The 27326-nt window shown below is 42.3% G+C and overlaps 1 protein-coding gene across 5 annotated transcripts in view; it reads right to left on the bottom strand.

Moving 5' to 3' along the window:
* The window catches only part of rnf220a (ring finger protein 220a), a 117564-nt gene that overhangs the window by 12617 nt on the left and 77621 nt on the right, over positions 1–27326 (bottom strand). Inside the window, exons 3-9 of one of the 5 annotated variants that reach the window (XM_053499104.1) lie at positions 20138–20267; positions 13888–13936; positions 11889–11984; positions 9321–9363; positions 6108–6188; positions 5102–5145; positions 3669–3795 (exon numbers count right to left, since the gene is read on the bottom strand). In XM_053499104.1, the coding sequence (XP_053355079.1) occupies positions 3669–3795; positions 5102–5145; positions 6108–6188; positions 9321–9363; positions 11889–11984; positions 13888–13936; positions 20138–20267 (570 nt within the window). Of the gene's footprint in view, positions 1–3668; positions 3796–5023; positions 5146–6107; positions 6189–9320; positions 9364–9522; positions 9739–11888; positions 11985–13887; positions 13937–20137; positions 20268–27326 lie in introns of those variants that run through there. The other 4 variants (XM_053499096.1, XM_053499120.1, XM_053499113.1 and 1 more) reach the window with 4 other exon arrangements.

The raw sequence follows: 27326 nt of genomic DNA, 5'->3' as shown, positions 1-27326 counted from the left end.
AAACGTGCTGCAAACGCTACCTGTTTTTTCCCCCTTCCTTTTAACAACATGCCGACAGTTTAGTGATCAAATAAAAGGAAGCTTTTAAGTTTTATTTGGTCCCTATGGCTGTGCTAGCATATGTGAACATTACCTTAGTGGTATAAACCTTCTCATTTCGGCAAATTGTAAGAAACCTTGTCTACACTGCATCTGAATCAGTGTTTAGCTCTGTTGTGTACCACCCGGAATTCCGCAATAACCTGAAAATGACGCTAGACTATTAATTCACTGTGAAGATGAGGGAAGAAGCACAAGCAGAAAGGGGGAAAATAGCCAAATAAATAGATTGTCCTGACCACTAATAGTACTGAGGCCTGGGGAAGATGTGGCAGGCCATAAGAAGCAAGGGAAGAAAAAAAAATCACTGTTAATCCAATCAATTGATTAAGCTGTGGATCCTGTGTGGTTGTTACTGATGCATGGCTCGAGCCACAGCAAAGAAGCAGCACTGATCCACTGGACACTACACAGCTTTAGGGAGGCAGTTTGAGGACAATCTTTTTCATGATTTTTGCTTTACTGCATCTTGAAGGCAGAATATTACCATAGAAATTTGGTCAGAACTTTTGTGAACTTTAGCCTGTACATCTAGCCTGTACACTAACTTACAAGAATGATGTGAAAGAGGCAAAGAGTGTTCGCGAATACATTAAAAAATTTTCATCACAATATAAAAAATAGTGTCGATCGATAATCTATACAAAGCCAGTGGACACTCCGTTAAGCTTCAAGGTTACAACACAGGAAATGCGCGCATGTGAGCACACTTCCTAGGTTACCCTTTAAATCATTTAATTATTAAACTATAATATAAAATGTTTTTTCTTTTCTTCTTTTAAACGACACTTGGTACATAACAGAGCCAGCCTGACTACTCTCCAATAAAAAAATTGCCCTAAACACAATCAGTATTGCCACATAAAGCACAAGATGGTGAAAACATAAAATACATCCATAAAATAAGGATAGCACAACTAAACAAAACGTGTGTGGAACATTCTGAGCTTAGAAGAACTTTCCTATAAACATACCAACATTTCCATTCAGCTGCATGTATACAAATCTGAAATCTGAAGTCTAAAAGAAAAAAAAAATAAAGGCAAGTCAACGTAAACACTGCTCTGTGTCAGCCATGCAGACCTCTGTACCTGAGAGGTGTTGGAAGAGTCGCTGGCTTGCTGCTAACTGGACCTGGCAGGCAATCTAATCTGTGCTGAAAAGGTCAGTGGCGCTCTAACTGCCTTTCAGCCGCATTATGCACGCTGCCGCACCATGTCTCCGGCTGCTCCCTCCGGGGACAGTGTCCTCCTCCCACCCAGTCAACACATGCCCAATCAATAAAACATCTCAGCCACACATAACATGTAGCTTTACTGGTTAACGCAGTCTTCTTTTACCACGGAAATACGTCAAGTAAGCTCTGGAGTGCTATAGAAAAAATAAATGAATAAATAGACCGAACACGGAAGCAAGACGAGGCTGCTTGAGCATCACGAACAGCACCTGTAAACTGTAGCCTTACTCAAATGACTATTACATTCTGATCTACAGTACATATGTCGTGACTGACACACCAAGCTAATCTACATAGATGACTTAAAGAAACAACTGAAAATAACACAGCCCTTGCAACCCTGTCTGTTTGGAGCAGAGGTCAAAGTTCACCTAATCAGAATGGCATTTAGCATGTCCCACTAGAAAAAGAGGGAAGGGGGGAGTACAAAGTCCACGTTTAAAGAAATAATTTACAAAGGCTTAGAATCGTCCCATGTGCTTTGCTCTAAACCTCTATCTCTCTTTGCACATCTATCCCTCCATCCTCTGTGGCTGCCGTCTCTATCTGTTCATCAGCCTTACAGCTCTCCTAAGCCTGGGACACAGGAGGCCTGGAGCTCCATCGCCCAAAACTGATCCGCTTCGATTTCTCTTCTCTCTTTTCACCTTTTGTTCAGTTGAAAGTGCTTCCCCTCGGCTTTCTTCCTGCACCTTCGGAGAGATGGAGACATCGGAGCTAGAGGTTCAGAGCTGAGAGGCCTCTTATCCCATTGATGGCCCTCTTCACACCCCTATATCTGCTTTCTCTCCTCCCCATTTTCCTCTCTGGGGGGCTGGAGGGATTCCGCCACTCGGGCTTGCTGGCCGCCTGAGGACATTAGCTAAGCGCTTTCAAGGTAAATACAGGGGACTTTCAAGTGCTCAGGAGGCCATCTCTCTCTCTCTCTCTCTCTCTCTCTCTCTCAGCATGGCTCAGGCTCTCCATCGCCATCATTTCAAAGGCTGAAAATCTCCAGCGCAGACAGACCCAGAGCCGGTCACATTCCCGATTGATTCGGCTATACTGGCTGCCTAGCTGGGACTGAGAGAAGATGCTAAGCCGCCCACCCCACCCCCTCTCTATCCACACCCGCAGCTTTGTTATTCAGTTCCTTCCACTTGCGATCGAAGCATCTTGCCACCGTTAAGAGCACTGAAGTTTACAAAAGGCCCCTGAGGAGGAGGAGAGGCTCTTCACTAAGTGTGTCCGTGAGGATAAAGCAGTACTGGGGTTCAGATGCTGAGGTAAACAAAGCGCGCATCCGTGCACCGTAACTAAGCTGTGCATGTTTTAAAAAAAGCGATGAACACAGGGTTGGCTTTTAAACTACTTGAACACTATACTGAACACTACAACAACACACTACCTCTTAAGAGATAAGAAAAGCACTCAGAGATACAAACTCATCAAAAGTGATGAATGGTTTTAAAAACTAAGCTGGATTCTTTTTTTTTTTTTTTTTTTAAAGGAAAATTTTCAAAACTCAGACTGCGAGTGGGCAGTATAGTGTGAGAGTTGAACAGTGTTGGGCTGCAGGTCACTGGATGTCACATGGCTATGTACAGAGATTATCAGAACACACCAGCGCCAATCACCTGGACCAGTGCAACCAAACAACATTCTCTCATGCTCTGCCTCTACTAACACACAGAGAGCCAACTGAATTATCTTTATCACAAGCTCTGTTCAAGATGTATATTTGAGCATAAATAAGAGGCAGAGATATTCATTAGAGTTAAAAGCTGGAGGCTCTCACAGTTATGACTTTTTTCATATTTAAAATGGTCATCGTACCTGAACAATATTGTGGACCAAAAGCTGTTGCCATAAGCAAGTTCAAGAAATTTTAATCAGTTAGTTTGTTTTGCAGGCGGCACGGTGGCTTAGTGGTTAGCACTGTCGCCTTGCACCTCCGGGGTCGGGGTTTGATTTCCACCTCTGTGTGCATGATCTCCCTGTGCTTTCCTCTGGGTACTCTGGTTTTCTCAGAAAGTCCAAAGATACGCAGATTAGGCTAATAGGTGTTCCCAAATTGCCCGTAATGTTTGAATAAGTGTTTGTGTGTACACTTATTCACAATAATTATTTATTTTCATGATTTTTAAGGTACATAATTAGAATGCGTTGCTATCACAGAAAAACAAACTTACTCAGTCACTCCTTATCTATACGGATTATGTACCAAAAAGATAAAATAAAAGAAATAAATGATAATTCAGGTACCTACTCAATACCAAAATGTGTATAATTTGTACTCTCTGGATTTTTTCTTTCTTAGACATTTTCAAACGGATAAAATCACAGTGCTTACCCCTGAAGCCTCCCTCCAGCAGAGAGGTGGCTCGGATCCTCTTCTGGCCACACCATTCGTACTCTTCGAAGCGTGTGCCGTTCTCGCCTTCCATATCGGCCTGATCGTCGTCCATGCCTCCCTCCCTCTGAGGAAAGAAAACTGTGAGAGAATGTCCACGCTCTAGTTCTAACAGAAGGTAAAGGACATGCAATGAACCAACCCCAACACCAAGAGTGCATTAGTAATGCTAGAACTACTGGATTAGAGAGGAATGGATGGGTAGGTGTTGTCTCCTGAACCACTCCTGACTGAAACAGAGCCCCAAATTAAACACACAGGCTCACTTTAGCAGTCTAAGAAAAGAGCAAGCTGGTTCAGGAAGCCAACCTCGCCAAGCCAGTCAGATATTCTACATGAGGAAGGAGAACAGAAACTAGGAGACTCCTTTTAGGAAAGTGTGATCGCCGTACGGCTTCCCCTGGACATGGTCTATCTTGTGCATCGGACATAATGTGTGTTTAAGCACGTGTGCGATATATATATATTAGTGCTGTCAATCGATTAAAAAAAATTAACTAATTAATCGCACAATTTTTTGCAATTAATCGCGATTAATCACAATTAAAAGACTGAAACTTTTTGGATATTTAAATGTAAATAATTAATGTAAACTCAAGACAATGAAACTATTTAAATTCAAATATGATTGTTTATTGGAATTTTTGTTTAACTTGTAACACAGATTTTCTCATGTAAACAATATACCTGCAATAAACCATCAATATTCTCCAAATTAACTGTTGGCTTGAAAGCCATATTTATTACAGAAATAAAAACACAGGTATGTGCCATTTGTGTCATTTGAATTTCAAAACAATCAATGCAATTTACATTGGCGAGGCCCTGTAAAGATTGTTTCGGTGGGGTGTTTTGCTTTTAAGTGATATGTCAAAGACGAATTACTTCTCTGGTATTTAAATTCGGCTTTGCAAAATGTACAGATTACTTTTGTTTTATCCACAGAACCATCCGGCAGAGTTTTATACTGAAACTTTCCGTCTAAAAGTCCTTCCTTGGTCTTATCCATACTTCTTTGCACGTTGAACACACGTCAGCCACAACAGGAAATAAAAAAAACTGCAACCGCGTTAATTGCGTTAATTTTTTTTAATGCGTTAAATATTTCAAATTAATCGCATGCGTTAACGCACTAATTTTGACAGCACTAATATATATATATATATATATATTTTTTTTTTTTTTCCGTTCAGAGGCTGATGTCCAGGGAAAGGTGCAGGCTAAGAGGAGACAGCGTGAACTCTAGAAAGTCTAGAGATTCGGAGGCTCGGTAGGGCCAAGGTTTGAGATGCTACCTTTAACAGACAGGCTTCCACATGCCTATTCATTTCCTCAACCGTTCCTTCCAGCGGAGCGCTGCACAGCGGACATACCTGTCCATCTTCCGGCTTCCGCCGCTTCAGTTTGCCGATCCGCGCTGCAACAGACAGAAGAAGGGAGAGCATGAATATCGTTGCAGGAACACAAGTATACAGTGATATCACATGCTTTTACAAGATGCAAACAGCTGGGTCTGATTCTAATTAAACGAGATAATGAGATCAGGAGACACGTGGACATTTGTATGTGCTCAGACATGGAACATTCTTGACCTATCAAAACAGGAAGAAGCCGAACTGGCCTCTGGATAAACACATGAACAAATTCCCTCTAAAGTTCGTCAAACGCTGCATTGGCAGGAACAGATTGCTCACTAAAGAAAGAGCCTGGAGGTCAAACTACGAAGCACCCTGAGAGGAACTAATCCAAATCTGTTCAACAGAGAATGCTAAAAAGCTGGCTATGAGAACCTCAAAAGGTGTAGACTCTGATATCATTCCATGCACCTTATCTGTGTGATGCATGCAAAAAAAAAGGAAGAAAAAAAAAAAGGGGTGGAGCGTTTCCTCTACCGGTGCGCGTGTAATTAGAAATTTAACGTAGCAGAACAGAGCTCATTGCGCCGTAAGTCTCTGTCGCTTTTCCTTAACTGCGAATGGCGTGCGGGGACATTAATTTTTAGTTGGCTGTGATTGCCAAAGAGGCTGAGGGAGACTTGAGGTAGGGGGAAAAGAAAGGAAGCATGTGTGATATTTTCTGGAGGAGGGAGGACTAGCCGAGGGAAAGTGTGTAAGTAAGAGAGAGAGAGGGGGAGATGAGCAAGATATGGTCTCCGTCTCAATCTCACAGCGGACGGTAATAGAGGGGGCCGCTGGGCATCATTAAACAGGAAGAAAAAGAGGCAGATTAATTAGGAAGGGCAGGAGTTTTCCCAGCCAGCGTCTCAAACGAGAGGTGAAATACAGCATCAGGGGCCACGGTTTAAATAAAGACAGCTCCATTAGCCTCTACGCAGCCTGACTATGAGTAGTGTGTGGGATTGGGGAAGGGGATTCTCACCGTCGTGTAGGCAGTAGGGAGCTAGGGGCACGTCTCGGGGCACATCCTTGCCGTAACGCCTGCGCCAGCAGAGGTCACCGACTGTTGACATATCAAGAAGCGAAGGGTTAAAGAGATCCTCTGCTTGGGCAGGCGCTACAGACAAGGGAACTGCACAGAAACATGTACAAGACAGGACAGGCTTCACCTGATCACTACAGCACCAGTACGAAGACCAGACCTGTTAAACATAACGCTATAGAGAGACTTCCAAAGCCTGCAGAAAACACTGGATAGGCTTTTCGACTTTGCTGATGTTAGGTAGCATTTTTACTCGACCGACAGACTCCAGATTTTTATGTTGCACTTGTGTTTGATTGCACACCGTGGTGCTACAAATATTTATTTGTTTAAAATATAAACAGTCAACATAATTACATTAAACTTAAGCATGCATTTTTAATAAACGTATTATCATGCACAATGCAAACACCTATTTAAAAATAGGAAAAAGCTAAAGTGCGATAACATTATGTTTTGCTTAAACTGGCCTTTTATTTCCATATTGAGAGCAAATAAAATAAAAAAATTTAAAAATCACAACTGTTTTAGACATTCGTATTTCATAGCCTTTGGAGCGTTTCAGTGATCTAACTAACTGCTGTGTGACTTTAGTTAGGCCATATATTTGAATTTCATTTAAAGTGCAAAAAATAAAATGCTTGTGGAAAAGTGTGTTTGGTTCAAATGAATTTTTAATTGAAATGAATTGCTGTTATTACTACTGTAAGTACAAATTGTACCTTAGTAATTTAACTGCCTCTCTTTGGTTTCTATCAAAACATAAGCATCCTTTACCTCTACAAACTACATTCACTGATCAGCCAAAACATTAAAACTACACCGCTAACATATTGAGTATGTCCCCACTATGGACTCCACTAGACCTTTGAAGGTGTGCTGTGGTATCTTGCAACAAGCCGTCACCAGCAGATAGTAGTAGGTGTGACCTCCGTGGATTAAACTTGATTTTCCAGCACATTCCATAAATGTCTGGTCAGACTGAGAGCTGGAGAATTTGGAAGCAAAGTCAACTCATCAGACTTATCGCTGTCTTCCTCAATCTATTTCTGAACCATTTTTCTCAGCGTGTCAGGGTGAAATTCCAGGCCATTATGGGGCAATATTTATATGATGGGGTGTACCTGGTCAGCAACATTGTTTTAGGCAGGTGGTGTGTGTCAAAGTAGCATTCACATAAAATGTAGGATCCAAAGTTTCACAGCACAACATTACCTGGCCTGCAGAGAGCAGCATACTTCATTGTGTTCATAATGTAAAAGAAAACAGGATTCACCACACCTTCGTCCACTGCTCCATCGTCCAGTGCCGATACTGAAATGGACATTCTAGGCAGTGGATACAGGCACTCTGATCTGCAGCCTCATACACAAGCTGTGATGCTCTTTGTGTTCTGACACCTTTTTCTTAAAACCAGCCTCAACAGGCTAGACTTTGTACTTCAGGTGCATCGGTGAGACTTGGGTGTCGATTTCACCAGTTTACAGATTGTCCTTTCTTGGACTAATTTTGTTAATCACTAACCACTGGATAGTGGGAATAACATCCTATCAGACCTGGTTTTCTAGATTGTCTAATATTAGCCTAGTTATAGACGTCACCCATCAATGGTTTTAATGTTATGGCTGATTAGTGTGTATTAGTTATACATGTTATGGATTGTCCCTTTGCCTTCTTTTTCATGTTTCATTTCTTAATGCTACATGCTATCAAAAAAAAAAAGTGTCATGATGGTTAGTGCTTTTGGTTTCTTTCATTAGGACACACTTACAATTGTGTGATTTTAGCATAAATGGTCATGTTTAAAAATTTATTATTTGAGTAATTATCACTTTTTTAATACTGGAATTGTTTTACACATACAGACACACTACATACACAATGGATTATTATGAAAGCTTCCTTGTGCGTATATCTGTGCATGTACATATACGTATATAAACAAACGATACACACACACAGGTGACTTAATAATAATTTGTATGTGTGTACAGTGTTTGTCTGTACATTATTATAAAAAGCTTCCTTGTGCGTGTGTGTATATATACAGTACAGGCCAAAAGTTCGGACACACCTTCTCATCCATCTGTCAATGTGTTTTCTTTATTTTCATGACCATTTACAATAGTAGATTCTCACTGAAGGCATCAAAACTATGAATGAACACATGCGGAGTTATGTACTTAACAAAAAAAGGTCTCCACAGTTACCGGACCTGAACCCAATCGAGATGGTTTGGGGTGAGCTGGACCGCAGAGTAAAGGCAAAGGGGCCAACAAGTGCTAAACACCTCTGGAAACTCCTTCAAGACTGTTGGAAAACCTTTTCAGGTGACTACCTATTGAAGCTCATCGAGAGAATGCCAAGAGTGTGCAAAGCAGTAATCAGAGCAAAGGGTGGCTATTTTGAAGAAACTAGAATATAAAACATGTTTTCAGTTATTTTTACCTTTTTTTTGCTAAGTACATAACTCCACATGTGTTCATTCATAGCTGTGATGCCTTCAGTGAGAATCTACCAAAGGAAATGGTCATGAAAATAAAGAAAACACATTGAATGAGAAGGTGTGTCCAAACTTTTGGCCTGTACTATACATGTATGTATGTAGGTGTGAGTCAGCAAAAAAAAAAAAAAATGTACACGGTCTTTAAATTAAAATATTTTAATACAAAATGTATTGCTATAAATTATAATATGATATTATATTAATAACATCTCATACTATTTTTCTTTTCCTGAAATGTGTGTATGTAATTTTAGATGACTGTGTGTGTGTGTGTGTGTATATATATATATATATATATATAAATCACACACACAAGGAGGCTTTTAGGTTATTTCATAATAATCCCCTTTCAGGCCAGTGTGTGTGTGTGTGTGTGTGTGTGTTTATAAGTGGTCGATTAAAACTGTGCTGGTGTGATTCATTGTCTCTTATTTCTAATTGATCTCAAAGTAAAGTTCAATAAACTCCTGAGCTGAAGTCCAGATGAGAACTGCTGCTCACTTGACATAAAGTAATGAGTGTACAGGGAGCTAATGAGCTAATAATGAGACACATATATATAATTAGTTAGCTATGTTAATCAGGACACACAGCGCGCGCGCACACACACACACGTCATTAGAGGTGGGGATGTAAACATTACCTACCATTCAGGCGAGTCTGTCTGTTTGCCCGCACTCGCAAAAACGTCTGCAGGTGAGAAAGAGAGAAAGAAAGAAAGCACAGCAGTTAGAGCTGAGAGTGCACACTGTGTGTTAAACGCCTCGGCTCACACACACTCGAAGCGCTTTCGGCAGGATGCCGCCGGATTGTGCAGCATGATCTCAAACACCAGAACTGCACACCTACTTCTCTTTTGCCATTTGCCTCCACCTCCTCTTCCATTTCTACCGCGGAAACACACTCACAGTCGAAAAACGCATCTCGCTAAACGAGTGGTGAGGCGTGTGTTCCTCCTCAGAAAGCGGCGAGGGCCCGCATTTTCGCTTTTAAAAGGATGGGAAAGGATTGGGAAAACATTACTATAGTAACGAGCGAATCGACTCAGCCAGCGAGCGCCATTTTGGCCGGAGTCACATGACCAGCGTGCGTCACAGTCAAAGGTCAAGCGACGCAGAGGTGACGCTCTAGCGCTAGGGGGCGACAAAGCGCAGGTCTATTGGGTTTGGTAGAGCAGTAAAGTTTAATCGGTTTAACTAATTATGATTATTATACATAAATAAAGAATAATATAACATAACGTAAATTTAATATAAATTAAAAAATCATGTATACAATTTGGGAGGCACGTGGGGCTTAGTGGTTAGCACTGTCGCCTCGCACCTCCTGGGTCCTGGTTGGATTCCCGCCTCGTGTTCCCTCGTGACCTGTGCACATGGAGGTGGCGTGTCCTCCTCATGCAAGAAGGGTTTCCTTGTTTCCTCCCACAGTCCAAAAACAGGCAGATTAGGCTAAGTGCCATTCCCAAATTGCCTGCAGTGTGTCCTGCAATGGATTAGCACCCCGTCCAGGGTGTACCCTGCCTTGTGCCCTAAGTCTCCTGGGATCGGTTCCAGGCCCCCCATGACTCTGTATACAGGATAAAGTGGTATAGATACAGAGTGAGTGAGAACATTTTAAACAAATAAGAGAAAGTAATTTCACATTAACAATACAACAATTCTCTCCCTCTCTCTGTAGAACTGGGCATGCTGCTCCCGAGCCCCCAGTGATCCAGAACCCTTCTGTCCCCGGACCTGTGTGACTCATTCTGATGCCCCGATTTCACTTCACCATGAAGATGTGCTTGGATTTGCCTGATGTAGACTGACTGCAGTCGCTCAATAGTTCAGGACTGAAATTCCCACAAACTGTTTTGTACCCGAGACTCGAATGACGAAAGTAGATTCCATGTTAACTTTAACATCATTCCTGTTATATTGAAATTCCAGCCGCCTTACACACAGTATAACTGCAAAACAATCCCTGCTATCCGTTATAACCCAATGATGATGGGTTCCCTGTTGAGTCTGGCTCTTCTCGAGGTTTCTTCCTCTTTCTTTTCTTACCACTGTCGCCCTCGGCTTGCTCATCAGGGACTATTTTGATTCACACATATTTTTTCTCACAGAATTCATGCTCAATTCCCTAATTTTCTTTTGATTTTGTAAAGCTGATTCCCAACAATAACCGCTGGTTAAAAGTGCTATATAAATAAAATGCAATAAGAAAAATGGGGATTTTGAATGGAAAGTCTAGTCTAAAATATTCACTTCTTCACTGTAATATCTTAATATAAAAGCTGATAAAAATGATTAGATAATTATAATATATCCTATATCAGTAGTATTATAATATCTTTCTATAATCCTGTTTAATTCTATAATATTATAATATTCTATAATATCTTAATAGTTCCCTATAATATTGGAAACCAGATTTATATAGGAAAATTAGTGATTTAGCACCCAATTAAATGCTAATTATAATTCAATTCTGGATCAGTGGATTAAGTTCAGGTTTAATCCAATTCCATTCCCTGTGCATCATAACTAGTTCTCTAGGTGCATGAGGAATACTTTTTTTTCAGCCTAGTTTATACAGTACAGTAATTATGCATTATCGTAATGATTCTGTCCTGAAGCATCTGAGCAGAGCAGATCCTTCTTCGGCTGGGGCCGAGAGACATGTGAGGTCAGACCCAATTCTATCCAGGCACGACTCCGGAGAAGCGGCGAGTAACAAACATTTCAAGGACATCGGAGTGGCGGGATGGTGTGCGGAGGCCAGTGGAGATTAGCCCCGGGGTTAAACCGTGCATGATTACATATCAGAGCAGGGCACACATTACGGCCTGAGCAAATCTGCAGCTGGAGATTGGGAGAGATCTCTGTCCCTGTTAATGTGGCCAGCAGTCAGATCCATTCAGGGATAAGATGGTGGATATTATGAGAGGCAGGAATGCCAAAGCGCATGTATACACAGCAGCACATATATCTAATCTATCCTTACTTTGACATTGCACTTAATTGCACTTTAATCTACAAGATCTTTGCTTTTGTTTTGGTGAGGAGCAGTTGTCATTCACAATCTTAAGCTTTCCTGAAGGCCTAAGCTAAAATAACTTCATATATGAATAAAAACACTGCTTTGGGTGGGTATGTCATTGCCGTTCCTTGAACAGCGCCTGTGTGTGTGTGTGTGTGTGTCTGTTTGAGGTTCTTTGTCTGGCTCACCTGGTATCTGTCAGAATGGTGCGGGTCGTCGGAGGACAGCGGCGAGATTACTGGAGACTCTCCCTCACGCTTGATATGCACTGACAACAGGAGAGACTGAGAAAAGAAAAAGACAGTGAGAGATGAACAGTCTGTAGTCGTCCACAGGATAAATATGTCAGCTGCAGCCCCGTTCATCATTTCTGACGGGCGGCCTCATGCTATAGAACCGGTTTACAGCCACTAGGTTTAGGTTAGTCTGAAGGCTATAAAGACACCGCACTAGGTAGTGTCATTGAAGGTCTATTTTCATACCAAAAAAAAAAAAAAAAACAGGGTAGAGGGGAAAGATTTGATTCGTCCTATGGCTGCAGGAAGTCAAAAGCGTGAACTCGTCTTTCTTTACAGGGAGTCTTGATCTCTGGCTAGGCTTTTATGAGCCCGCTATAAAATATTTGTATTTACAATCCTCTCCAATTAATCAAAGCGCGAGGAGGGGTAGCGGCTTTAGTGGGTGACAACTGTAATCTAATATTAATATGTGAAAAATGGCAGGCTCGCTCCACGGGGACAGTAAATTAGACATTATGCATGGCTTCTTATGCTTTTGAATTGCAAGGTCAGGAAACAATTTATTTGCCAACTCAAAGCCTTTGGAGCTTAGGGAATATTGGAAGAGAGGGAGACAGAGAAAGAGAGAGAATTAATGTGCGTATATGTGTGTGCGTGTGTGTGTAAACCATTTATGTGGCTGTGCACTATATTGAGTATGAAAAATGGAACAGCTGCTTCGCAATATAGAAATTTCTAATCATTCACCGCTAGCAGCGCAGGAATTGTTGCAAATAATGACATTTGAATATGACATCAGTTGCTGTTTTGCTTGTAGTCCAATTAGAATTGTTCTTTTCAGGCTGATGGAAAAGGAGGAAGTTGGCGATGGACTTGTCCTCTGACCCACTGGATTAGCGCCAGCCTGGGCTGGCATGGAGTCGCTATGGCAATGGGTGCTCCAGATGAGTGTGAAAAGCAGATCGGGCCAGATCGGGGTTAATCCCCTTTAGAACTTGCATGCCAGGCCCGATCCGTCAGCTAGCGCGGAACCCTAGTCCCAGTTGGCCTCTTCATTTTCCACACACTGCTCAGGAATACTAAACGCTGGCTGCAGAATGCTCAGTCACGTCTGCACCCTACCCCTCGCCCACTTCCTTGCCCACTTTTTCCAAGCTTCCGGATTTTGCATAAGCACGGGTCGGAACCTCATTTCCCTTCGCCGCGAGCACAGGTCTCATCCAGACTTGAATAATGATGTGAATTGCTTTTATAAGCCCCATCGATCAAAATCATGGCACTGTTTAAAGGTGTCTTCTTTCGGATAAAGCCGTTCTCGGAGCTGGCATTTGAAGAGAGATATAGTGTAAAAATGGAGCTCAGTGAGCTCAAAGTGTCAGTTTTACATGTACAGCTTGACGTTAGTTTAAGTTGCTATTAAACGCTCTATCTAATCATTTACGCCTGACATGTGAACCAGCAAATCTCTTCAACAGAAGTCAGCGATAAGAGCAGACTTTTGTGCCAACTGGGTCTTGCATGTTTGGCAAGTCTCCAGTGATATGAAATGTCTCTCATATCTCTCCTGCTCCTTCTATCTCATGTTCTCTCTTTCCTTTTTCTTTTCGCTCCCTCTCTCTACCGTCTCGATAATATTCGTATTGATATATGAAGAGTAGCTTTAAAGAAATTGTCGAAGATAAGACACGACACGATCCCCTATCTTCCTATTGAGACGGAGTAGAACAATAAACTCCGGCTGGCATAGTTACCATATGATTGTTAATGAGGCCCGGCAGGAAACCATCTTAAGCTCTCACTTTTCCATAAGTACATTACTGCAGGAAATAAAGGAGCATAATTCCATAATTCCTCTCCCCTAGCTAAGTGGGGCTTGGTATGGCTTAATAGAATGGACAAGAGCTCTTATTGCTATTAACAGCATTCGAACCAAAAAGGACCATCTTACCTTGGGCGTGCCGGGCGCTGTGCTGAGATCCTTCGGTGATGGGTTCTTACTGCAGAAAGAAGGACAATACAATACAAATAATCAGAACTGATCAGGGCTGTAAATATAGACTCATGCATGTTTTATAGATCCGGGACCAGCATAATCACACAAGCCCATGACATTTCAATTAAACAGGATCTTTTGGACATTTCCCAATGTTTGCGTCCAAGTGTATGGCACTTTTTTTTTTTAGCTCCTGCTCTCGTCCTTCCTTCTTCAGCGCTCACTTCTGCTCGGTCTCTAAGGGGCCTCCGCTTAGAACCCAAACAGGCATTTAAAAGGACAGCTGAGACAAAAGTCTACGGAGCGACACAAATCACAGTTTTAATCATGTGGAGAAGAAAAAAAGCGGTGCTTTGCTGCTGCAGCCGTGCCCTCTGTGCCACTCAATCCTGGCAGCCCAGGGCCATGCTGTATTTGAAACAATTACTGTCCAAAAGTACCTCGGCTAAGCAGATTTGGGTTATAATTTTTTTATTGAAGTAATCATTCTCATGGATGTGCTCATCCAGTCGTTCATACCCTCTCGTCTTCTACGTTTTTTTCCGTCTCTCTTTCTCTCTCGCACACGCACACAAACACACACACACATGCACATAGAGTTTGGCTGAGGCAGGAGGAAATAAATGATTTTGCCATTATTTGATTTGTCAGTGAAGCGCCTTGGGCACTTAGGACTTTGAAATATGTCGAGGACAATGCGCCGGCTTGTAAACATTGTATTAAGGAGGCAGAAAGGAGCGGAGGGGAGTCGGGGAGGTGAAGAGGGAGAAGACACGGATCTCTCCCCCCCTCCCCATTTCAAGTGCAGCCTCGGGGGAGGGGTGGTGGTGGTGGTGGGGGGGGGGGAATACATCGAATCTCCGCCTGGTGGACACAGCCGATTGAAGATGACTGATTAGAAAGCAGGAAATATTAAACGAGCCGGCTAAAGCATCCACTGACAATAGGGAGAGACACATCAAATCAGATCTTCTGCCTGAAACATTAATATCTCCTATTCCAGTGTCTCCTCCTCATCTCACTCGCTGGCTCACACACACACCTGTACACACACACACACACACACATACTGACACGTAAGAAATCTTTTGTTTGTTTCTTTGATTTGGGATATTTTTTCTTCCGTCATTCAAATGATATTCTATCTCCAGTGTTTTTTTTTTTGGTTTTGTTTTTTGGTTTATTGTGGCTTTTCACTTTTCCTGCGTGTTCCGTAACGGCTGTAATTGCTAATGCTGAGAAATGATGAGGTCAGCTACACTGACAGAGGGGAAAAAACGTCACCCTTGTCATGTTCACTTTGTGTCCCTTGTTCGCTGCCGAAGCCCTGAAATTTAATCTGCTCCGGCTCCTAATCCAAAAACGTGATTTGCCAACCAGACAAGAAGAGTACGAAGCAAAATGGGACGGAAGAACGCAAATATGTGTGAGAGTCATTTAAAAAAAAAAAAGTGATTTCTTTAATCCAAAATATATAAACAGGCTTCCTCGATAGAATAGATAGATAGGCACAACAAACAACAGGTGAGGGTGGAGTCAGAAGTAAGCTCCGCCCTCGTGCAGGTAATAAGCTTCATGGTTGCCTCGTGTGCAGTTAACATGATTGATCTTACACGGCCCGAGGAGAGCGATAGAGAGACAGAGAGAGGAAGTGAAAGAGACAACACAAATCAGGACAGGGCCTTGAAAGAGGATGAATTGCCCCATCGGAGGCAGTGCACTGGATGTGAGATAATAAACACACTCCCCCGGCGTCATAAATCCGCCACTATGGCACAATGGATCTCACTGGCCCTTACTCACTCCCTACACACACACCTTAAGTGTACTACACCAGCAAGTTCAAAAGCAAACGGGGGAAAAAAACATCATCTAACACCGTAAAACACTCTTCAGTTTGTCCCTCACAGCTCCTTCACGATGATGTTAAACGCTAGTGATGGGACTAGTCACAGCAGGAAGTCGGCAGTTTGTACAGGTTACGTGCGAAAAACTTTTTAAAGGAGAGGTCAAAGTCACATAGGATGCTGTGGCCACTGTTTAATTAGTGACACTCCTATTGTATGGGTTGTTTTGCGATCTCAACATCAAGACCTAACATTTGTGCCGTTTTCTAGGCATACAGACCAAATAATGGTGCTATCTAGGATTCTGAAATGTACAAAAGGTGTTCAAGTCAAACCAGGACTTGTGTTGAAATATTTCATAAATAAGGTGTAAAACAGTTATTAGACTCTTACTTTTAAAACATTTGAATTGTGCAAATGTTTTAAAGAAATCCGTGAATGATGATGCCGGCCGTGTCTTCAGCGAGTTAAACGTCTGATCCTTGAAAATCAACAAATAACTTGTCACCAACTTGTGGAAGAGATGCCTGAAGATATGTCTGTGTGAACTGTATGCATGTATTCGCCAACACCACTTCGGCTGGAAGTTATTGCCACATCCCTAGTACAGTCCTGACCTGGTTCCAAGCCATTTCCACATGTTTGCCCTACTTAAGGAGTTCCTGGGAGGCCGGCATTTTAGACGTGGAGTACACGGTCCAACCATGGATCCGGATCCATGAAGCAGTACTGAGAAAACTTTCTACCCTGAAGGTATCCAAGCACTAGTGAAACGCTGAGATTAATGCATTAGTGCAGCAGGGGATTATATAGAGAAATTAAGGAAGTTTTTACTCTCATAACTGAAATACTGTTTTGTTTTTCTGTACAATTTAAAGTCCTGGTTAGACTTGACTAGATATCCTGTGTATATCAGATTGTGACATTCTGTGCTCACACAACATGATGTCCAACGTCCGAAATTCATCTTATATACTGAGAAATGTTTCCCATTTAATATGTAATAAAAAAATAATACCTGACTGCAAACTCTCATATACTACTTCAGGACAAAACTATACAGCATAAGCCTGGCTTTAGGCTCGGAAAGTGAAAACGTCATGCATTTTTTAAAACTGTACAGTTAAATAACAAGTGCTAATTTAGAAATTGAGTCTTAAGTGGTTCCACACATGACCTCTTTCCTGTCTCCTCGCTCCAAAAAGTGCTGACTGCTCCGTAGGTTCTTATAGAAACTCATAATGTTTCACATAAAACCTCATAAAACTATTTTTCTTCAGATCACATGGAAGGGGGGGGGGGGCTGTTTTTGCTAAGTAGTACATCATCCATGCTATTTTCACTTTGCTGTATTAGATTGATATGATGAAGAATTTGTGTGCCTAAGAAGCAACAAGAGCATCCCGGCCCTGTCCTAAACCCCTTCAAAACAACAGGGGCAGTGGGGGTACCACGTGTCATGTGCGGCCGATTTTTCCTCCTTGTTCTTTACTGCTTCACCCTGCATGCTGACAATGAGCGAGAATGACTTTTGAAGAGGCAGCCATCACTGCCAGAGAGAGAAAACAAGGAGAGGCGATGTTGAGGCCCTGTTGTCAAAGTGACAGCTATGTGTGAGTGTGTGTGTGTGTGTGTGTGTTTGAGAAAGAGAGAGAGAGAGAGAGAGAGAGAGAGAGAGAAGAGCACAGAGAGAAGATGAAAGGAGACACTGAGACAGACAGATCGGGAGATGCAGAAGGAGGGCTGGAGACACTTTTTCCCGCGTCACGGCGGCTGCGTCGAAGGGAATGTCGTGCGAAGACATCAGCGCGAGCTTTCAGTCTGTCCTGTCAGCCCATTTTGATATGAGCGACAAAGCCAGGGACAGAAGGAACACAGGAGACATATAGAGGTTGAGTTGGCTTTCGCTAACGAGACACCAGAACAAAGATAAAAATAAAGAAAAACGAAAAAGGAACCTCAGCTTGCGGATTCCGGTCTGCAGTTATAAAAGGTTCAGGAGTGAGAAGATGACAAATCTATAAGAACGAGTTTCTTTTATCAGTGCCACAGGCATAGAGCAGAATTAATTCCAGACTACTGATTCTCAAAAAAGCACTTTCTGGATGAACCAAGCTTTTGCTTTGACTGTCAGAAAGAAAGCACGAGAGAGAGAGAGAGAGAGAGAGAGAGAGAGATGGTGGGGAGGTGAGGCTTGAGTGCGCAAGGGAGATGTTGGAAATTGAATAAATACCAGTAGACGACTGGGGGCGTTGTACACTAGAGATAAAGATTGCTTTCGGTACCGTTTGCCACCCTGCTCTCGTTCGCTCGGTTGCTGGCAAATTGATTAGGTGGAGGGGTTTGGGAACATCTGCAGGGTGGGGGTGAGGTAGGGTAGATTGCGGTGTGCAGGCGGGTGAGTTAAGGCATGATGGATTCCCATTTCCATACACGGGGAAGCGCAGGACATGCTAAGGAAAGAGGGCAGTTAATGCAGTGAAAGGGAGGGAGAGAGAGAGAGAGAAAGAGATGGCAGTCCCAATCCCAGACACGCTCACCCACATCCATCCAGACATCTGCCTAATGCTACATCTTAAATAGCCTTCTCCATTTTACATGCACTCCATTCTCATTTGCTGTTGAATGAAACGTTATCATTAAAGGGAGATTTACTACAAATTGCCACAAATTTGCCATGTCACTTTCAATGATCTGTGTGAGTGTGTGTGTGGACGTGTGGGTCTGTCTGCGCGTGTGAATATGTGTGTGTGTAGCACAGGCAAGGAGGAGGAGGTGACTGCTGCTCTGAATCAACATGCCAAAGGATCTTCGTTGTTTTAAAATTACTGTAGATGGTGTCCTCTAATAAAAATAATGATAATGATATTTGTATGATTTGGAAAATTAAAACTCCCAAAATGAAACTTCAACAAATGAAACAATTAAAGAATTTCTTTACAGCTTCTATTTGGGTTCTTTGGTTGATTTTTTTTATCCTTTCATCTAATTCATATGGGCTTTGATTGCAATAGTGCACTATTTTATCGCATTTTAGGGTGAATGAATGTAAAAAAAAATTAAAATCAAAAAAAGTGTGTGAAAGTATTTGCCTTGTCTTTGGGAGAACCTGAAGTTCCCAGAATCCTGGTCATACCATAACTAGAGGTTGCTGGAAATCTAAACAGTGCCATGGCTACACGTCACTATCCCATAGCAGTTTGAAAAAGATAAAGTACAGTATATGGCTTCACACGTCTCAGAGGGACAATATGTAGTCGTAGAGCTGCCAGATAGGGAGCTGTCATGCAGTATGGAAGGACTGGGAATGCCTGGGAACTGGCAATGAGTCAAAAACAGGGTATTGTTGGATCTGTAAATGTATAAATATGATACGACTTTATGTACTCTTAAAACAGTTACCAATAAATCACCTGATGGCAGCTTCATAACTTGTAATGACATAGTTTAAGATGAGTGAAGGAAGCCAGGCTAAATCATCCACCTGTGTTGAACGAGGAGTGATGATGCATTTTCAGAAATACTTCCTGCTGCCAAGTCGGTATAGTGAGTGGCAAAATGCTGTGCATTATTTATTATTAAAGGTGTGGCCAAAAAAGAAATTCTTTATTTGTTCTTTTTCCATTTTTGTATTAAACAAGGCAATTAGACCTTTCCCTCATAGTGACCCCCCTTCCCTTCTGGTAGGGTGCGGCTCAGCAGTAGCTCATTTTTATAGACACTGAAATGACATGTTTAGAAAAGGGGTGAAACAGTGGGAGTAAAATGCATTATCTGACGTCCATTTGAACTGGAGCATTAACCAACACTTCTGAGACTTTTTTTTACGGTTAAATACATCGTAAATTATTGGACCTTTAAACCCTAACTCCTAAGCAGCATTCATGTTAGAGAAAAATGTGCTGCAACATACGTATCTGCTTCAAAGTCTTCTCCCTAACAATACAGGCTTAACTATGAGTGTAACATATCGGCTATGATGTTTATATTATGACCCCTGACTGAGGTTTCCTGTTTGAAAAGAAAAAAGAATGAATGATACAGCACAGGAAGCTCTAGCAGCTGCATAGGAAGCACTGGGAGTTTATTGCAAACTGAGGCATTATGTTTTGCCGACTGGCAAGTTGCGTCAAAGAGGTGAGTGATGGCACACCGTATGGATCTCTCTGATCCACTCCACATGCTTAACCTGGCCAGCTCCAAAGCCATGACAGCACCCGTGCTGATTTATGACAGATGGGCTTCAAAACTAGCTGAGCAAATACTAGGCCATTAGGTCAACAGCAGGTGGGATGTCAGTGTCAGATATGAAAGCTTACATCTTATGAGAATGTACTGTATAGGAGTTGGATGTTTACCTGATGTGCAAATTGGTGAGTCTCTCCATCTCCTGCTCCATGTGCTCCTGCAGCTCTCCAGGACGCAGCAGAACCTGGCAGATGGGGCAGATGGGAGCCTGGCTGTCATACAGAGACACCTTCTTCTTGCCTGAGAGAGAGACACACAGAGAGAGAAAGAGAGAGAGAAAGAGAGAGAGAGATAGAGAGAGAGTCAACAGCCAAATCTAACAATTGTGAAGTGACCTACATGAAAACTTCTCAAACATACTCGAAATGTTCTTTCCATTGTCAAACCAGTCAAGCAGCACAGTATTTGAATCTGATTTGCACAACAGGGAGACTGAGGATGAGGAAAAGTGTAAGTGAGAGTTTTGTGTGTGTGTGTGTGTGTGTGTGTGTGTGTGTGTTGAAGGGCAGGGGTGAGTGCTGTGGCTTGCTCAGGATCCTGTGTGTGTGTGTGCAGCTCGTGGATTAAGTGGCTCGGATTTCAGTAGCAGGAGAATCCGTCACCCTCGGCCTCCTGTCTCCAGTTCCCTCATTAGAGCAGAGGCGAGCTCAGTCAGCCCAGCAGCCCGAGAGGAGCTGCTAACTTACTGCACCTCACCGACTCTACAGCATCTCCACTTCACTTCATAAGCTCAGTTTTTTGATAACTTCCACTCCAACACAATACCAGCTAAAAGAATGCACTTTTCACATTGTACATTATACACATCACATACTGTATATACATACGGTATATAGTCTTGAGATACCACTCATTTCTTCACGATAAATTAAAGAATGTAGATTAAATTAAATAAATGGGATCAAATGTTATACTGTGACAGGATACAAAATGCTCAAAGACACAATAAAAAAATTGGTTGTTTATGCAACAACCTCAGCAGCAACCTCATTTCCCCTCTTGTCAGTTCCAAACACTCAGCATTACATTTAGGCATTTGGCAGACGCTCTTATCCAGAGCGACTTACATTTTTATCTCATTACACATCTGAGCAGTTGAGGGCCTTGCTCAAGGGCCCAACAGTGGCAACTTGGTGGTTGTGGGGTTTGAACCTGGGATCTTCCGTACCATAGTCCAATGCCTTAACCACTGAGCTACCCCTGGCCCTACCATTCAGCATTACCAGTATACTGTCATATCTGCCATCATCTGCACCTGTTTCTCATTGGTTCATACCTCACGTTTGAGGGTTTTTTTTTAATGCTTGAATGAGTCATAGGTTACCTTGTGGCTTAACAAACTAAAACATTCCTCTGAAACTGGTCAGCTGCAGGGACTGGACTGAAAACGAGAGACAAAAACTCCTTCAGGAAGCCTGGAGGACTGTTTCCGCAAGCCTACATTAAAATACGAGGAAGTCTGGCTGTTTGGAAGCAAAATATGAAGAAAATAGGCGGGGGGACTTTTGCACCTCACATTCATGTTGTTTACAGTTTTATAGGTTCTTACTTACTGTATGTGTATGATCTCATATCATGGATAAAAGCAAATCTGTTTGTAAATATTACAAATTAGTTGATTTCTTCTTATAGCATACAATATGTGTGTGTGTATGTGTTTGAAAAGTGTTGGTATGATAGTGTATAAACACTACCAGTCAAAAGTTTGGACACACCTTCTCATTCCATGGTGTTTTCAGATTTTTATTTCTCTCTACATTGTAAAACAATGCTGAATGCATCCAAAATATGGAATAATTTCTTTTGAAGAATTGATATTGAGATGTGTCTCCACTTTTCATTTTTGAGGCTGGTAACTCTAAATGAACAGAGGTTTTGGTCTTGCTTTCCTGGGATGGTCTTCATGAGAGCCATGAGTTTCATCATGGTGCTTGATGGGTTTCGCAAATGCACTTGACAATACTGTTCTTGGAAAAACTGTTCCAGAACAGCCGACCTTCATGTCTTGAAATAACATTGTTGTGTTGTTTTTGTGTTGTTGTTGTTGTTATTTAATTACCTAATGGCATATGTGTTATTTCATGGTTTTGAAAACGTCCAGTACTGTTAAAGAAACATGCACAGACCAGAGTTATTGTAGTTCACAGAATAATTATAATAATAAAAAATATATATATAAAGCAGATGTGAACTAATTTCTGTTTTCATTTCCTTATGCACATTCAACATACAGTTTATTGTGGAAAATAGCAGCTGGCAGGAAGAGAGTGCGATGTGGGAATATTTTGATTTTTTAATGAAGGGTTACGTTCCACTTTACTAATAATAAGCTGTGACAGTGCCAAAAATCACACACACACACACACACACACACATAAAAACTTCAATGTGCACCTGCAGCATACTCATTATGAAAACTTACAGTCAGTAAAATGAAAACTGACACAAACAATAAAGGAAAATTTAAAAAACATGTACAACAGCTAGAAATATATAATTAATAGTGCAGGTTCTGAATAGGAATGAATGCATGAAGGATTTAAAAAAGGAGGTTTGACCAGAAGCTACACCAAAACGAACTGAATTCTAAATGATTCGGTTTAAAAAGCAAGATTTATACCAACCCTTGAGCAGCCACCTGTGTGGGCTTGGCACGGTGAATGTGTTTACTGTATGAACTCACACCTTGTATATAAAACTCAGTTCATGATCTCAAAGTGTAAAAATAAACCAGAAAGCCTTTAGCATGACTCCGAGACGTCCGGTCTCACTCGGCTGTCTCTCGCTCCTCTCGCATCTGGAGTCGGCCAATCAGAGCGGCTATTTTTAGCAGCCAGGACAATGGGTCTGCCCCCAAAACAGGATGTCCTGGATGGACTGGACATTATGAACAGACTACAGTGTACTAGTCAGATAGGTGCTTACCTCATCCCATACACACCCTGCGTGAACCACAAACAGGAAGTAAAGGACTTGTTTTTGTGGCCACCTGCAGCTCACATGCACACCATAAATCAAGAGGAAAAACGGAAAAGGCTGGAGTTAATTGTGTTCGCCGGGACCGAGCTTAGATCACGATACGTCTTTGTTTATAATGGATATAAAGATAACAGCTGAAATATACAGTGTGTGCTTTCACAGAGTACATCAAAGCGAAATGATGAATGTAATTTAAAATGGCACGTGACCGTGGAAAGTGTGAGTGTATGCCAAGGAAAGTGTGTAACCTAGATGTGCAGAAAGCTTATCGTCTATCAGGGCTATCAGTTAAAGAGGTCACTTTTTATTCAAATGATGAGATAACCCAGGAGAGTCTCTCAATCTCTCTCTCTCACACACACACACACACAAACACACACACGAACACACCCATGGTGAGTATCTGTAATCCAACCGCTCTCTATATAAAGCCCAGGGCTCAGTCTGAACGTGTCCTTGACTTCAGATGGCACTGTTGTGTTTGTCTTCACATGATGTGTTTACTGTTTGAGTGGGTGATGGATCAGTAACACTCCCCTCCCACAAGCGCACACGCACCCTTCCACACACACATCCATACATGCAGACACACAGATGCATGGCAGGTTGCCTCTGGGCGCACATATCCCCGCACACATATTGGCCTGTCAGAACTATTTCCTGCAAGAGCGCAGATCCATCAGTGAGAAGCAAGCAGGGTCAATGTTATCATGCCAACTTGCCCCAATAATCTCCCCCTCCTCCTTCAGTCTCTCTGTCTCTGTCTCTCTCTCTTTCTCTCTGCCTTTCCCTCCCTCTGCGCTACCCAGTCGTGCTGCCGCATACTCAAACCCTATTCCCCAACACTACTACTTAACGGCCCTGTGCTCTGGACACTTTAAGTGACTTTGAAAAATAGGTAATCGATTACAATCCCATGCACCTCTGTTTCTCCCTTTCTCCTCACTCCCCGTCTCTCTCTCTCTCTCTCTCTCTCTCACTGCAGTGTACCCCTGCACATCTATTTCTAATTTTCTCTCTGTATTCATTTACCAAACTGTTGTCTCCGCTTCTACTTCTTTACTCCTCTTATATACTCTTTCTATCGCTCCTTCTTTTCTCGATGCTATTCGGTTGCCTAGCTTTTACATTGTATATTCCTTTTATCTTGTACTATCCTTGTCACCTTCCCTCTTTCTTTCTTTTCTTCTCTTCTCACTCCTCCCCTTTGGCTCTTGATGTCACCCTTTCTTCTGCTCTCCTCTTGTTTCATGTCCAGGCTCCACAGCGGTCAGCTTTATTGCCCTGACAAGATAATGCGAGTCGTGCCAAAGCAATCACCGTCTGCAAGAATAAACAAGGCCTGGTCCAAATCTAACTCAGCAGCTGATGAAGCACTTTGCATTCTGGGGAGCAGGGCAAACGTGCTGTGTCCTCTCTCTCTGAGCACAACATATATCTCATAGCAGTATTGAAAGTATGTATAGATTTTGTGCCGAATGCTTCTGCTCTCTTTTTATGCTGCATGACAGACAGCTTGATTTCTCCGATTGTAATAATGCGCATAATGTGATGTTCATGGAGTTCACATTTCGGTGTGTGTAAGTGGGGTATGAGGACAATCAGTGTATGCCTCTTGAATCTGTTTCTTTAATTCATCCGTACACAATCAATAAGCTCAGTAATGGAGTCATGATAGCTTGGTCGAGCAACTGTCACACCCTTAACCACTTCCCTTTCACCTAATCACACATACCCTTACACTTGCACTAATATTTGATGTTCCTTCGCAATGTTAAAACCAAACATTGTAGTGAAAAGGTGCTGTACATTGTTAAAAGCAATATACAAATAAAACTTAATTGGATTGAAATTGAAAACCGTCTATGCTGTTGTCCATGCTGTAGTTCCATCCACTCCAAATGCATTTTTCACCTATTGTGAGGGGCGTTCAAGTCAAACTGGGACTTGTGATAAAAATTTCTCAAATGTTGTTGGTCCCATGGTGGGGTCGCCATAGTGACCATCCAATCCGCACACAACTTGGCAAAGTTTTTATTTATTTATTTTTATTAGGTTTTACTCGCATCACTGTGTTCTGCTATTCTGCACAATCAAAAGTCCCAGTTTGACTTGAACACCTCTTGTAATTACGATAATTTTTTTTAAACCTCAAAATTACTTAACGTTGTTTACAATAAGACAGAAAACTTTTTTTTTTTTTTTTTACTGGTTCGATTTTAAACCCTAGTCCAAAACCAGATGATTTGCAGTGATTCCAGTGATCCTAGTGTTTATAATGAGTGTATGTCTGGACACACAGCTGGCAAATCTGATATCTGATATCACCTCAGTGAAAGTGAAATATGCTGACTCACCTATCTATCAATACACAGACTGATGAAATGTCAGCCGCTGACTAATGGTGCGTGTGTGGCAAAGTACGTGGTTCTGCATACTCTTTTGGAAGGGTTAGGTGTGTGTGTGTTTGTGCTTCTTACAGGGGAGAAATGATTAATCATTCACTGTCTCTATTAGTCAATCCTCTCAGGGGAGCCTGTGAACACCGGTAGCACGCACATAATACCTCTGTATATAGGAAAAGCATTAGGCTAACACACACACACACACACACACACACACACACCCCACTTCCACATTACTTCAACTAGAACCCAGACTGCACACAGATAGCATTTACCTTCAATCTAGCGCATAAATCTCTTTCTTTGTGTGTGTGTATTGATCCAACAACAATGAAAGTACCAAACTAGCTAGCTATGCGTTAGCTAAGTAAATGTTTAGCGACTACGATTATGACCATTTTGTGTAACTATATGTGTAAAAAAAATTTAAAAAAAATAAATTTAGCGCTATATTCTTACCTACCAAGCTAGCTTGCTATTTAGCTATTAATGTTTAGCTAATTCTTTTACATATCCTTGGTGTAGCCACATTTGTTATCCTATTTTACATAACTTTTGTAGGCACAGTGGTTAGCACTGTTGCCTTGCACCTCCAGGATCCGGGTTCGATTCCCAGCTAGGCTCGAATCCCATCTCTGTGTGCATGGAGTTTGCATGTTCTCCCCCCGTGCTTGATGAGTTTCCTCCAGGTACTCCGGTTTCCTCCCACAGTCCAAAGACATGTAGCTACTCAGGCTAACTGCTGTTCCAGTTAGAACGCCAGTTCTAGGGTGAGTGAGTGAGTGTCTACATTAGCTAGCCTGCTAGCTAACACCCTGAAATTAGCATGATTTCTTTTCTTGTATGAAAAGCTACCATATTAAAACTCAAGCTAGCTAGCTAGCTTCAGCAAACAATTAGCCTTTTTTTTCTACAGTGAAAAGTATTTTTGATGTCATGGAGGACCAGCGAGGCCGTGAACCCCAACACATTTATTATCAGTGCTTAACATTTAGCTGCTAAAGCTGTTCCTCTGAGGTAAAACCTTGTTTCTCCATTCTCTGTTTTTTCTCCTGTCCCTTTCTTTTAATCATTCTTCCTCCTCACCAGACATCCTACCTTTCCCTTTCCCTCTCCCTCTCTCTCCCAGGTGACTGATGGCCGGTAGCAGACAGAGAGATAAATCCGGCGGACGGAGGAATAGAGGAGGGGATTCTGGCGCACGGCGCTTGTCAGCGCTTTAAAGATGATTAATGTGGGATGCCCTCCTGCACGGCATGGCGGCAGGGCCTCCGTTTAATCTGTGGGACCGCCGGGACCGGCGCGCAGAGAGGGCCAATAACAAGGAAATAGGACTGACAGAACTTTTTAGTGCTGAGATTCCTCACCTAAATGCCATGCTGAGGGAGAGAGACAGAGCAGGTGGGAGAGACACACTGACAGAAAACGAGAGAGAGAGAGATGTGCTTTTGACAGCTGTGACTGAGTGCAAGCCTGATTTTCTCTAATGCGCCAAGATGGATCATCTCATCTCTTGCTCTCTCGCTCCCGGCCTCGTGATGCCTCGCAGCGCCTCTCTTTTTAATCTCGGCAGTAGTGAGACTTTATCAGGACCCTTTATCGGGTCTCTTCACCCGGACCTCAAGTTGGATAGCGCAGCTAATGAGGGTCAGAGCGGGCCTCACAGCTTCCAGCCTTAGATGTTCCCTAATTATTAAAAGCACTTTCATCACCACTAACCTCTCTGTAACCTCGCTCGAAGCACAATTACATACTGGACGAGCAATGTAGTGTATGCTAATATTCTTGGCTGGCTAATATTCTCTCTGGCTATGGAAGCTTCAGTCGTCTTGGATGGGAGCGCGGCGTCCAGCAGCTGCCAGCTGTTCTACGATGTAGCACTTCTCTCCAGCTCACTCTTACACTCCTTACAAGT

This window comes from Clarias gariepinus, chromosome 1, assembly GCF_024256425.1.
Source record: "Clarias gariepinus isolate MV-2021 ecotype Netherlands chromosome 1, CGAR_prim_01v2, whole genome shotgun sequence".
Classification (NCBI taxonomy): domain Eukaryota; kingdom Metazoa; phylum Chordata; class Actinopteri; order Siluriformes; family Clariidae; genus Clarias; species Clarias gariepinus.
The sequence above is the reverse complement of the archived record's forward strand: the minus strand, read 5'-3'. Positions and strand labels throughout refer to the sequence as shown.